Genomic DNA, 15,135 nt, shown 5'->3' with positions numbered 1-15,135 from the left:
AGTGGGTGAAGCCTAGCGGGGCAGGAGGAGGGGTGCCCATGCGAGCAAGGAGGGACGAATGCAGCCTCTTTGCGTGCCCTCTCCTATGGCGCTCCAGGCAGGGGGGTCAGGTGTGGGAGGAGGGACGTTCTCCGGCGGCTGCTAGGGTGCCTCGATGTCCTCCTCGCTCGCCACTTCGTACAAAGTGGAGACAACCATGGCGTCTGCTGTGGTGTTGGCCATGCAAATCGCAGATGCCGTAGTAGGCGCCTTTGGCGGACACCGTAGGAATGTGTTGCCGGCACTCGTGTGTCTTGTGTGCGGTTTGGCACTACTTTACTGGCCTTCCCCCAGCTCCACTGGTCTCTGGTGTTTGCGATAGCAGAGCCACGCATACATTTTTGTGAAGGATACATTAAAATTCAAAAGGGTGGTGGTTTGGGCTAGTTGGTTTTCCCATAAGTCCGTGTCGTGCAGTGCACAGCGGGACAAGGGACACAGAAAAACGAGGACAAGCCTCATTAAAATTGACCATTGTGTCTGACATTATGTATGGAGTAAAAAAGAAAGCACTTACAGTTCCTGCATGAAAGAGGCAGTTCATGCGCATCTTGGTGTGCTAACTTAGGCTGAAGTCTGCCTGCATGCATTGGCCACTCCCCTATACCTGTAATAGCTTCGTGATGCATGCATTGTCACTGTATATAATGCAATTGTAGCATAAGTCTGTGCCTCCTTGTGTAGGTCATCAGCCTTTCCATAATGCTGATGTGCTTAGTTTCCACTTTAATTACCATTCCACTTTATCCACTACATCTTATTTTTGTTTCCAGTTGCACTAAGAGAAGATCACAGCTTTGCCAAACCTCCCATGTGCATATTTAATCAAGTGTTGTCTTTGTCTTTATGCTTCTTTGATCTTGTTCACATTCGGTGAATGAGTCCACGTTAAAAAAAAGCATACAGTAAACACACCTCTCTGTTTACTGCATGCCATGGAACATAAATAAATTATAGAGAAAGCCTGACTGGCATGCACTGACAGCCATTGCTGAATCAAATTATTTGAATGTGCCTGTGCAGAGGTCGACCCACCAAAGCGGCAGCTCTGTGGGGGTAATCAAGCAGCTATGGAGCGTATGCTACAGTTTGGCCGTGAGCTGCATCTGATGAGTGTTCAGCTCAAGCACCAGTACGGAACAAACAAAGCCAACCGAAAGATGATCCAGGTGTGTGGCACTCAGCAGTGAATTTGCCGCTGTGGTTACTTGCAGTAGGAGCACAATCATGATCAACCACTTACAGTGTTGCAGCCATTGCATGTCTATTGCTCAGTTACTCTCTCGTTTTCTCATTGACACCATGTTTTCTCTTTCACCAATTTATGAAGTGCTCTTTGACAGTGTGAGTGTTGTGATAATTTTCCGCTGCTTGTTTGCTGCATCTAAAGGTAAATGGTTGTTAATAAAGTGTGTATCTATCCAACAAAAGGTGTCTGCTCAGGGCAAACCTTAAAACAACAAATGCTTGCTTCACCCCCTTCTCTTGCAATTTCGTGTTACTAAATTGCTAAATTTAGCCATCTTTTGCTGTGTCTAGTAACAGTAAATATTGTTTTGCAAACCGTGTTTCTTTTCTTTTTGTTTTTGGGTTATGTTAGTCTCTTTTTCGCCAGTAATACAATATGTAACTTTTTAACACTTAATGGTGCTCCATATGTTGCAAACACACTGCATGCCTGTGTTCTCTTTAATATGAGAATTATTATAATTGTCAAATTATTCCTCACTTTACATTACTTCCTTTATATGCACTCCTTGAGCAATAGCACCAGTAGTGTCTACAGTTGGGAGAGGTCAGGTTGTGTGAACACTTTCCCTGGCCACTATTTCAAGGGCATACACTAAGGAAACTTTTCTTGAGGTATGAACCCAGTGTAGTACTACATGTAAAATTCCATTGAGAAAAAATAGCTACAGCGATTTGCACTTAAAGACCGCTTACTAGAAGCGCCAAGTGACAAAAAGCTAGTGAAGTGCTGCTATTGCAAAGCAGGACGTTTTGCACGAGGCAAAACAGATGCATGATGCAGGGTATCATTTTCAAGTTTTATGGAGTTTTTCAAAATCGCCTTTAGTAAATAGCATAATCCTTGTCCTTGAGCTAGAGTATTCGAAGAGGCGGACATTCCTAGCATGAGAAATCGAAACACATGTTCAACTAATTAACAAGATTTCACTAATTAACATTTAATGAATTGCTTTACATCCCATATTGCAATATACTGTTTGTAGCCATTGAGCTTGTAGGACATATCCACTTGAAATGGAATTCTGAGGCTAACACCTGTTTCAAGATATTTGGTTACCAAAGTGTGGGACGAACTACATGAGCGCCGCAGTTACCTATGTGCCTCAATTCTTAAAAGAGCATTTTGTTAAAAAAGTAAGTGGAACAACAGTGCATTTTTACGGCGAGTTTGATGGCGCATACCTCGAAACTGGCAGCATTCTGGAAATTCATTCCAAATGGATATGCCTTGCAACCTCACCAGCTACAATTAGTAAATTGCAATATGTGTCGTAATGTAATTAATTTAGAAGATAATTAATGAATGTTAGATAATTAGTTGAATAGATGTTTCAAATTCTCGTGGAGGTAATGTCCATGCTGCTGAATAATCCAGCTCAAGGACGAATTGTTTTCTGCAACAGGCTATTTTAAAAAATTACATAAAACTTAAAAATGATCTCCCTCTATAGTTCCACAGTTCATAGTCTCACAAAAATAGAATCCTTATGACGTCTATTCTTTATTGATTTTTGCACAGAGAAATATTTCTCTTTAGTGCCATTTCTTCAGTTGACCACTATGCGATCACATTATAATGTCACTGTATTTGTTTATTTATTTAATTTATTGATGTTACCCTCAAGGCCTGAGGGCATTACAGAGAGGAGTGGTAAAGCGGGAAGCATAACAATGACAAATGAACAGTGTAGCATATTAGTAATTCCTAATTAAACAATGTTATGTAATGTCTTGCCTAATAGTTTGCAGCTGCGACAAATAATGTAAACAAAATAGCATCTTGATAATTCCTGTTAATACAATGTTAATAGTGTCATCCTTAATCATTTGCAAGCACGGCAAATAAACCAAATAACATGTTAATAATTCCTAATTATACAATGTTAGCTAATGCCTTATGAAAGAGTTTGCTGTCGACGATAGAGACAGTTTTGCCAGGAAGGGGTTCCACTGCCGTGACGATCTGGGAAAAAGAGACTGACTGAAATTGTTCGTGCTGCCCGTTTGAAGTCTGACTTTATGGTGATGGTCGATGCGGCTCGACAGGTAATGAGGCTGAAAAATGAAGTTACTGTAAAGGGAGGAATGGTAATAAAATTTGTGAAACACTGTAAAACATGCTATTGTTCTACGAGATGCAAGTAATGGAAGAGATAGATTGTCTTTCATTGATGTTATGCTTGCGGTACGGTTGTAATTTGAAAATATGAATCGGACTGAATTGAACAAGCTCGAGTGAAGAAATAAGGTTTTCATGGCACGGGTTCCACACAGGTGATGAAAACTGGTGATGTAAGTAACCAAGCATGCATTAGATTTACTTGTTATGTACTCAGTGTGAAGGTTCCAGGTTAGATTTGCAGTTATGTGAACTCCGAAGTATTTGTATGAGTTAGTAGGTTTTAGAGGAATTTTATTCAGATAGTAAGTAGGAAGGGTACCGGTGTTTCTTTGCACGCGCATAACCTTACATTTATTAATATTACCCCGCAGGGGCGTCTGCGTCAGCAGGCGTTTGGTGTGTTGCGACACCACGTACCCGAGCACCCGAGGGTTGGACCCTCCCGCGTGTAGCCGTGCACGGCTTTGCCGCGTCCGGGGAAGGGGGATCCTGGGGGTTGAGCCGATGCCGGGTGTTAGGACCTTTAAGGCCCCCCGGCCGAGGCAACACACCCCTTTGGCCTCTGCTTCACGCAGACGGCACCTCCAGACTGACCCACCTGGAGGAAATCGGCAGTCAACTTTTCCTGTCCTCCTCTTCAATCTTCGTCTTTCTCTCTAGCCTTTTCATCTTTCCTGTCTTCTTTTCACTTCTTCTTACTTCTGAATTTCCTGGCGGCAAGGGTTAACCGTGTGTAGTATATCCAGTCTTGGTTATATGCATTAGGTTATAGTGGCGGTGCATAGCTGGCGTGTGCAGGTTGCTCACAACCTGTAGCGTCCCCTTGTTGGGCTCGGTGGTGGGTGACTACCACCGCCGCCGAATTTTAAAACCATATTATGGCAGAAGCTTTTCCGCGACTTCCAGATCGGCCTCTTTTCAGAGGCCGCACCGATGCACCTTTTCAATTTACCCGCCGAACCGACCTAGAGAACTTTCCACGTTACCACGTCTTGCATAGTGAAGGAACACAAAGTATGCGTAAGCTATCCCCGTTCTTGGTGGCGAAATGCCTCATAGAAAAAATTGGAAAAGACTACAAAGCCTCGAAAATGACCAGCGGAGACCTGTTAATTGAATTGAAGAAGAAAGAGCAAGTGCAAAAGCTGTCCGAACTCGCCAGTATTGGTGAAATCAAAGTGACAGTTTCTCCCCATCGTTTTAAACACTTGCAGGGGCCTTATCTCTGAGGAAGATTTTCTCAGCTTGAGTGACGAGGAACTCCTCGAGGGGTTCCAAGAACAAAATGTGATCAAAGTGCAAAGAATTACAATCCAAAGAAACAATGAACAACTCCCAACCAAACATGTGATCCTCACATTTGATACCAGTATTCTCCCCACCTCTCTCTACGCAGGATACCTAAAGATAAATGTCAGGCCATACATACCGAACCCGAGGCGGTGTTTTAAGTGCCAGAGGTTCAGCCACGCATCACAATCATGTAGAGGCAAAGAAGCATGCGCGAAATGCAGTGCCAACGATCACCCATCTGAAAATTGTAACGCTCCCCCACTCTGTGTGAACTTCAAAGGGGATCATCCAGCGTATTCATGATCATGTCCCTGTTGGAAGAAGGAGAAGGAAGTGATTTCTCTTACAGTAAAAGAGAAAGTTTCATTTTTTTGAAGCAAGGAAGAGGCTTTCGCTCTTGCCTCAAATAAGCTATGCCAATGTGGCGCGGCAGGGGGCAGCACCACATCGGTCTGAGGAGTCTACAGAGGTCACAGTCAGTGGTCCTGTAGCAACTCCATCCGCCCCCTCGGTGGTAGCAGCTAGTGCTGATCCACCTTCATCCAAGACGGCCCTGCAGACAGTTGTTCCGCAGGCCCCCAGACTAAACAGAACGCCAAGGCCCGACGTGCGTGTCTCGGCGCCTGCGATGGAGGTCGACTCCAAAACCCCGGCGTCATTGACGCCAAAAGAACAGCGCTCTTCTGAGCGCCCTAAGAAGGACAAGGTCCTTATAACTCTACAGAAAAAGGGACAGGCAACCTGAACGGTTTACCGCCCATTAAACGTGTACTGCCCCATATCGCATGTCACCTTTAGTTTTTTTAAGTTCGCAAACACCAGTAAATTTTTCATTTTACAAACATGGCTTTCATTGTACACTGGAATTGCAGAGATCTTATACACAATATAGGTGACATCAAAGACATTATAAACACTTTTTCACCGGTTGCAGTGTGTCTTCAAGAAAGGAATCTTGGCCCAAAAAATAGTAACATTCTCAAAGGTTTCACCGTTGTCCGAAGGGACCGCGAACACTCTAGCCGTTTGTCAGGAGGAGTCGCCATAGTCGTTCAGGGCGGCACCCCTACACGAAATGTTCAGGTGAATACTTCTTTCGAGGCTGTCGTCGTCACCGTTCTGTCATATAAAACCATCACCATCTGTTCACTTTACATCCCACCCCATACTCATTTTACTACTAGACAACTGGAAAGTCTAATACACCAGTTGCCGGAGCCTTTTATTCTAGTAGGAGGTTTTAATGTCCATTGTAGCCTCTGGGGCAGTGATAGAACAGACCAAAGAGGGCAAGTAATCGAAGATTTTATTTTGTCTAACAGCATATGTCTTTTAAACTCAGGTTCACCAACATATTTCTCACCAAGCTCACGCAAATTCAGCTGTCTAGATTTAGCCTTCTGCTCACCGTCTGTTTTTAGCGATTTTAAATGGGATTTCCTCGACACTTCATATGGAAGTGATCATTTGCCGGCATTTATCAAGCTATCATCCACATTACCTACGACAAACTCTAAGCCACGTCGCTGGAAAATACATCTTGCCGACTGGCCGCTTTTTATGAAACATGCAAAACTTGAAGATGTCTTTTTAAATGAACTCAATGTAAATGAAATTAATGAGAAGTTCACTGCAGTTTTAATTTCAGCGGCAGAAAAGGCAATACCTCAAACATCCAGTCTTGTGCACAAAAAACGTTTCCCCTGGTGGACCCCCGAGTGCACAGAAACCAAAAAGCTTCAAAATAGGGCCTGGGGTATGTTACGAAGACACCCCACCTATACCAACCTTTTATGCTTTAAACAGGCCAAAGCCAAGGCACGATTTACCAGAAGGCAGGCAGAAAAATCATTGTGGAAGAAATATGTATCTTCCATAAACAGCACAGTCACGTCTGAACGCATGTGGGAACAGGTTGGAAAGTTTCGGGGAGATTACTCATCTTACACATTACCGTTACTTACAAGTCCAGACACACAAACAACAATACAAGAACAGGCAGATATACTTGGCAAACATTTCCGTGATGCATCCAATTCAGGAAATTTAACGAAGGAATTCTTACAGTACAAACAGTCTGCTGAAAAACAGAAGCTACCCACTACTGGCGTGTTAAATGAACCGTACAATTCCTCCCTCACACAACAAGAAATAAACAGAGTCCTTTCTGCAGGGAAAAACACAGCGCCAGGGCACGACCGTATCCACTACGCCATGCTGGCTTATCTATCCCAGGCATCTGTAGAAGCTCTCCTTAAGTTTTTCAACCTAATCTGGGAATCTGGTATAATGCCCGAAGAATGGAAAAAAGCAATAGTAGTTCCATTTCTAAAAGCTGGTAAATCCCCAACATTCGCAAGCAGCTACAGACCCATAGCCCTCACAAGCTGTTTGGCAAAATCATATGAAAGCATTATCAATATTAGACTCTTATTTATTTTAGAATCAAGAAACCTCATATCAAAAGGGCTGTTCAACTACTGACCGTCTTGTCCGTCTAGAACATGAAATTCGATATGCATTTTTACACAAACAACACTGTCTTGCAGTTTTCTTCGATTTAGAAAAAGCCTATGATACCACATGGAGATATAGAATAAGAGACCTGGCTGACCTCGGCATCCGTGGTAAAATGCTAAATTGCCTAGCTGATTTTATATCTAATAGAACATTTCAAGTACGTCTGGGTACAGTACATTCTCATACGTTTACGCAGGAAAATAGCGTTCCACAAGGCTGTGTTCTCAGCACGACACTGTTTATAGTAAAAATGAACTCAGTTCATAAGATTATACCGTCGTCTCTTATGCACTCTGTTTACGTAGACGATCTCCAAGTGGCTTGCCGCGCCTCAAATTTGCCAACCTGTGAGAGGCAGCTTCAAATGACAATAAATAAGCTTACACAATGGGCTAACAAAAATGGTTTCCGTTTCTCCACACAGAAAACAGTTACTGTTTTGTTCTCTCAGAAACGAGGGCTACACAGTGATCCAGTCCTTTAATTGAACGACACCATAGTGCCGGTGAAACAAGACCATAAGCTTTTAGGAGTAACCTTTGACACCAAACTTAACTTCCTAGCTCACATAAAAGCACTAAAGATTAAAGCAAATAAACCTCTAAATATCCTTAAAATTTTGTCCCATAAGCACTGGGGTTCCGACCAAACCTGCATTTTACGTGTTTACCGGTCTCTTGTGCGTAGCCTTTTAGACTACGGCTCCGTGGTTTATGGCTCAGCCAGACAGTCCTACATCCAACGACTTGATCCAGTACATAACCTTGGATTACGACTGGCAAGTGGTGCCTACAGAACTTCACCTATTCAAAGTTTATATGTCGAGTGTAATGAACCCTCCTTACAGCAGCGCAGAGCATTACTCACTTTTTCCTACGTACTCAGAATTCAGTCATCACCGCAACACGTATGCTACAACATTCTCACACAATGCAACTCACCCTTACACTACACAAATAAACCGAACATTATTAGGCCACTCGTCCTGCGGTATGAGCAATACTGTCGGGATTATGACATTCCCCATGAAGTCCTCCAGGTTGCCAAGAAACCACAACGGTTGGCCCCGTGGTACGATTTCGCACAGTTGTGTGACTGGACATTAACACATTAAGGAAAAGAGACACACCACGCAAACACATTATACAAGAATTCAATGCTCTTCAGGACAAATATCAAAATAACATGCAATATTACACTGATGGCTCTAAAACAAAAGATCACGTGGGTTGGGGGGCCGTAGCGGAAAATTGGGAAACAAGTATTTGATTGCCACAACACGCTTCTGTTTTCACGGCTGAAGTTTACGCTATCTGGGTTGTTGTTAAGAAGATTATCACTGATAAACACAAACATGCAGTCATATACACTCACTCTTTAAGCACACTGAAGGCTCTACAGTTGAAATCGGAGTGTGAACCCCTGATAGGAGACATTTTAAACATGTTGGTGCTGAACAAGTACGGGAGGTCAATTCGTTTCTGCTGGGTTCCAAGCCATGTTGGGATACCGGGCATTGAAGCAGCTGATAGATGTGCATCGATGGCAACGTACAAAGAGATAACAAACACAACACTTCCATACAAAGATAGCATCAGTGCGATTAAAAAAGCCTTAACGGGAAAATGGCAACGCGAATGGGACCGTTGTGCCGACAACAAGTTACATCTCACTAAATCCATAGTTGGCGAGTGGAAGTCGTGTTATCATCAGGAGCGGTTCATCGAAGTAGTTTTATGCCGACTACGCATTGGGCACACACACCTCACACACAATTACAAGACACACCAACATGCGAGAAATGTCAAGAACCACTAACAGTTATGCACATATTACTGACATGTACGCATATTGAAACACCCAGACGAGCACTTTTGCACAAATTATATCAACTACACATACCTTTACACCCTGCTGTAATTTTAGGTGATGATCCACTAGTACCGTTATGTCACGTCGGGAAATTTCTAGATGACACTGGCTTTTTACATAAAATATAGATTAACAAAGCCTTTTCTTTAATAAACTGGATTTTAAAACACCTCGTGTTTGGCGCAGCATAGCCTCAGCCGCTTTTGTGCCATTAAACCCCATTTAACTAACTAACATTTATTAATATTAAGTTCCATTAGCCAAGTGTTACACCAATCAATCACATAGTCCAAGTCAGACTGAAGAGCATTAGTGTCGTCGTTAGTAATTATTTAATGTAATTGTTTAATCACACAGTCATCAGGAAACAAGTGAATTTTAGACGTCAACGAAGAAGGTAGGTCATGAATATAAATCTGGAAAAGTAGGGGCCCTAGTACTGATCCCTGAGGCACACCAGAGCGAACCTCAGTCAATGATGAATCATAATTATTTGCAGCAACAAATTGCTAACGGTTAGTAAGAAAACACACTCAATCCATTTCTTCAGGTTACTACTTAGGTTTAAAAGACTCAGCTTGAATAGCAGCAGTTTGTGGCAAACCTTGTCGAACGCTTTGCTAAAGTCTAAAAATATGCAGTGAGCACAGGAAGCATGACCTAAAATAGTGTTATCTATGAGTAACAGATATTAGTTGGGTTTCACATGATAATGTTTTGTAAAAACCACAGAGTTGAGGTAAAAAATGAGTTTGAGTTGAGAAAGTCAACAAGATTTGTAAATATCACATGTTCAAGAAGTTTGCAACAGGTGCTCGTAAGCAAAATCAGGCGGTAATTCAGGGGTGAGCTTTTGTTACCAGACTTATGCAACAGAACCACCTTCCCTATTTACCATTGAGCAGGCAAAGTACAAGTGTTTATTGATCGTTGGAAAATATCAGTAAGTACTACAGAACTGAATGCATTAGTGCTTTCAAAAAATTTGCTATTAATACTATCATAACCGGAAGCTGAGTTTAAAGGCAAATCATCAATGAGCTTAGCAACAACACAGGAATGAAGAGCTATTGGTTGCATAATGAGATGGTGGTATTGCTGTATGTATGGTGGATGAATGTTCAATGAAACGGAAAAATTATTTGTAAATGATTCATTAAGAACAATTGCACAACCATCACATGGAGTGATGTTATGTGACCCATCTTTCAATTGAAGCTGATAGAGCTATCAGAAGATGGGGGTTAATGACGTGCCAAAGCTTCCGGACATCTGTTTTAAGCATCTTAGGTAATATATGGGATTAGTAATTGTCTTTAGCATTTTTTAGTGCAGTTAAGTACATTTGATGAGCCACGTTATAGGTTTCCCAACATATTTTACTTGCAGATTTGGCTAAGCGATGGAGACATTTTTTTTTTTTCTGTTAGGCACTCTATATAAGAGTTGTATCAAGGATTAGAAATGATGACGTGATTAGGAATGTACTATTCAGTTAATAAGCATACCTGGTCTACAAATATATCCCAATTTGACTGGACCAAACGGTTATCAAAATCAACAAAAGAAGTTGGAATAAAGACAATAGTTCATTGTTAATGGCTTCGAAGTTGGCTTTCTTGTAATCATGTATAAATCTTAACTTTCCTTCTTTTGGGATAGCAGACATTTATACCAAATGCTAGTAAGGAATGGTCACTAATACCAGGTAAGTATGTTATAGAGGAAGCTAGATCTGGACGATTAGTTAGGATTAAATTAAGCATATTTGCAGTGTTGGTTGTTGATGTAGTTGGATGAGTCACAAGTTGGGAAAATGAAAACAAGGAACACAATTCACAGAAATCTTTAGCCTGAGCAGAAGATTCCACATAAGATTAAGAAAATTAATATCACCGAGTAAGAATAATGTCGTTGTGGGAAAATGTGAAAAAATTAGGTTAATAGCATCGTGTAACTCTTCATTGAAAGTGGCAGATGGCGAGGATGAACGGTAGCAAACACCGAGGATTATCTGTATGTGAATGAGAGTTAGGCAAGCCCACGTGGTTTCAAGTTCAGGGTTAATATCTATATGAAACGATGAAATATCTTCAGAAATTGCGAGAAAGACGCCTCCTCCTTGACATGCAGATCGGTCACAGCAGTAGATAGCGAAATTGCCGAAGCCACAGAACGTATCATAATCGCGCACATGTGCAGAAAGCCAGTTTCTGTCAAAGCAATAAATTTTGTATCACCTGTGTCGATTGCCGAAGATAAAAATAAAATTTATTCACAAGGCTTCTGATATTTGTAAAAAATATAGGCAAGTAAGGTAAAGCTGTTTGTGATGTTCAGTGGGTCCCTCTTGGGACGCACTGAACATTCATGATGCCCAGCTCACAAGTTTGCAAGCATTGCGGCTGAGTACCGAGAATTCTTCACTAATTGTAAGGTTGTTTTGTTTGAATTGATTGCACAGTGTGAACACTTTCTCCTATGTTTTGGAATGTGAAAATTTTGTAACTATGGGGCAACACTTGCTAGGTTGGAAAGAGCCGAGGCATTGTGCGCGATGGAGTGCGTCATCTTGAAATGTATCGCAGAATGATTTACCAGTTGGTAGTAACTTGGTCTCGGTTTCTTACCATGATTCTTTGTTGTCAGGGATACCGTGAAATATTAGTTTATCATGGCGCGATCGGTCTTCAAAGTCAACGAGGCGTAAGTCAAGCGCTTCCAAATGACAGGTCGTACTGTTTACCTTGACATGCATGCCTGAGATTTCTTTGTTTATGAGGTAGACGTTTTTTCATTTTTCTTCGAGTACATCTAAGCGATTTTGGAGACCAGTAATTTTTGTTTGAATGCTTTTCTGGCCATTTTTGATTGCCTTTACATCACCAGCTAATTCAGATTGTGTTTTGGAATTTTGAAGCGATCAAGTGTGACATTCCTTAAGTAGTTTGAACAAAATATTCATTTGTTCTGAAGGATCAGCAGGAAGTGGTTCAATATCAAGCAGAGATTCAGAGGGTGTTAGGTCTAGGGTTAGTCTTGACATCTCCTGAACATAATAACAGTAGAGTGACAGAAAAACAGTTGTACACTGTGTCTGATAACACTTGTGGACATGGGAATAATATCAAGTAGGGAGTATCAGATTTTTTAGCATGAAAAGAGGCAATCATACGCACCTGCATAGTGAAAGCAAGACGATTAGGTGTGGTCCCATAAGCACTGTTGCCATATCTACTGCAGTGTAGGTTGATGGGTCGGCAGCTTAAATTAGCGTCTCCTGGTGATGGCTGTGTCGATGTGGTTGGGAGGTCGAAGGAAACGTCGAGCGAAAAGGACGGTATCGCGGCTCGCGTATTGCTGGGATAGGCTTCGGTCTATATATGTATATATTCTATATATGTATCAATATCTATTTGTCTATACAGGGTGTTCCACATAACTTGAGCCAAGAATTTAAATATGAAAGGCGTGTCAGAAGTGAATTGAACCGAACACATACTATTCGCAATAGCCTATAGTAACTCAGACAATTTTTTTTTTCCTGTGTTTCACTCGAATTAAGTTTAATTACCCAACTTTTTCATTACTGGCTGAGGACCCGAAGTATGATGTGCAGATTTGTAGAGCACCTTCAGAAACCACTGATCGACTTGTTTCCTTTACGATACGTCTCACATAATCCTTTTTTCTGGGTTGCAAAGAAAGCCCGCGAAATATGAAAAAATCCACATGACGGAGCATTTGTGCAGTGGTATCGTGCTGCCCTCAAGCGTACGTTCGGTGAACAAGGTTGGCTCCCGTTGGATGACAGCGAAAATGCATGCTGCTGGCCGAGTTCTGCTGACGAGATAAACAACGCCCTGCCGCTTCCTCGTCACCAGTCGCAATGCAGCCGACCTTGTTCACCGAATGCATGCTTGAGAGCAGCACAATACCACTGTGCAAACGCTCCATCCCGTAGCTTTTTTTATATTTCGCTGGCTTTCTTTGCAACCTGAAACAAAGGACTACGTGAGACGTATCTTTAAGGAAACAACTCGATCGATGGTCTCTGAAGGTGCTCTGCAAATCTATGCATCATACTTGGGTCCTCAGTCAATAATAAAAAAGTTGGGTAATTAAACCTAATTATTGAGACATGGGGAAAACAAAAAATTGTCTGAGCTACTATAGGCTCTTGTGTTCGGTTCAATTTGCTTCCGACGCGCCTCTCATTTTTAAATTCTTGGCTCGAGTTATGTGGGACACCCTGTATATGCATTTATATATTCGGTCTATACATATATTCAGACCATATGTCTTACCACACCATGATTTCCAAATGTCCTTTAGTGGTTTTGTGTGCCGCAAACTGTGGGTATCTTGTTTCTGAAGGCTTTGCTTGCAGGTTTTCAGACTTTTTGTTGGCAACACTGGTTTCTATGGGTCAGTCTTAGGGAATGGTGGGGAACCTCCTGGGAAAGCCAAGTGCTGATGGCTATTCTTCTGCCATATAATAGTTCTTGTGTTAATCAAGCAATCAAGAATTTTTGTTTCTTCATGAACAATAAATATAGTATTGACCATATTGAGTGCAACAGTGGCTGTGGCAAGGGATCTTCTGCTCGCATGTTTGCTTTTTCAACATTCCATGTCAGTGCACATCATTCTTGTTAATTGGGCAGCGTTAAGGAATCCTGTCAGTCAACTGAATTAAATACAGCTCAGCGCTACCTTTCCGATGTCTGGATACCTTATAATCACTTCAAGGACAGTGGTACTATTTGCAAATGGTGAATTTTTAACGACAACTTCACTCGTCCTTTGTGCAGGATGCCTTCAGCTTGCTAGCCTATGCAGATCCTTGGAGCAGTCCCGTTGGATACCAGCTTGACCCTGTTGAAAGGGAACCTGTATGTGCGGCGCTGAACAGTGCGATTTTAGGTGAGATTATGGTCAACATGATTTGTTGTTAGTGGAGTGCTGCTAAAAGAATTATCTGATATTTTTACTACGCATTGATGTGCACATTTAAGAAGTATGCATGAGCAAAAGATGTTTGGATAGATGGAACAAGTTCAAGAAACAGTGTTGCTTTCATACTTATCAAAGTGGAAAATTGTCATCCATTTGAGTGTAGCATGAAGCTACTACAGAAATCCATACTGTTTCCTCAGTAGTAAAGCTTCCCCGTTAAAGAAACATTTTTCCTGGTTCAGGGATTGAAAGTGGGACCAGTGCCTTCTTGGGGCAGTTGCTCTACCATATGAGCTAGCCAGGAGGCTACCTGGTCGCAGAGTGAAGGTAAATTAATCGAAAACTTGGAAGTACAGAGACACTGAATGTGGCTAATCACTTCTGCAGAATCTCACAAGGTGAAGGAAGGTTCATAAAAAGGAAAGGAATTGTTGTGCACCTGAGTGCAGCACGAAGCTGGAAAGGAAACCCATAGAAACCTGTACGAGTTTCATTCGTAACTTCTTGCTGCATTCGGGTGGATGGCACTTTTTCCCTTTCATGAACCTTCATCCACCTTGCAGGATTCCACAGAACTGATTTGCTTGCCATGTTCAGTGTTCCTGTGCTTCGAGTTGTTGGTTAATCTGCCCTTGCGCTGTGATCTGCTACTCTTACGGATAGCTCAGCGCGGAAAGGCGTTGGTCTCAGTTTCAAACTCTGGACCAGGACAGATTGTTTCTTAACTACTAAGCTTTATTTCTTTTGAACCTGGAGGAGTTTTCTTTCTAGCTTTGGGCTACACTTGGGTGGCTGACAATTTTTTCCTTCGATGAACCTTTCTCGACTTTGCGGGATTCTGCAGAACTGGTTTGCCATTCATAGACTTGCTGCCCGAGACCACAGTGACCACAGCATTATTTTTTTACTCTTACTGCTAAAATTATGCTTATTGTGAGTATGTTTGTTTCATGCTGCTTTAAAAATTATTATCCAGAACTATGTACTATGATACATCAAATTGTGTTTTAAGTGTCGGTGTTTTGAATGGAATCAAAGCAGACATAAATGTGTGTTAGATTTTTCTTAATATCCTGAAA

The 15,135-nt window shown here is 41.8% G+C and overlaps 1 protein-coding gene across 1 annotated transcript in view; it reads left to right on the top strand.

Annotated features, from left to right (window-relative positions):
• The window catches only part of RanBPM (Ran-binding protein M), a 63,162-nt gene that overhangs the window by 43,276 nt on the left and 4,751 nt on the right, over nucleotides 1–15,135 (top strand). The window contains exons 8-9 of the mRNA XM_070530866.1: nucleotides 1,063–1,208; nucleotides 13,912–14,023. Coding sequence (XP_070386967.1) covers nucleotides 1,063–1,208; nucleotides 13,912–14,023 — 258 coding nt within the window. The remainder of the gene's footprint in view (nucleotides 1–1,062; nucleotides 1,209–13,911; nucleotides 14,024–15,135) is intronic.

The sequence above is a fragment of the Dermacentor albipictus genome, chromosome 1 (genome assembly GCF_038994185.2).
Source record: "Dermacentor albipictus isolate Rhodes 1998 colony chromosome 1, USDA_Dalb.pri_finalv2, whole genome shotgun sequence".
NCBI lineage: Eukaryota > Metazoa > Arthropoda > Arachnida > Ixodida > Ixodidae > Dermacentor > Dermacentor albipictus.
Note: the sequence above shows the minus strand (reverse complement) of the source record. Positions and strands in the feature narration are given on the sequence as shown.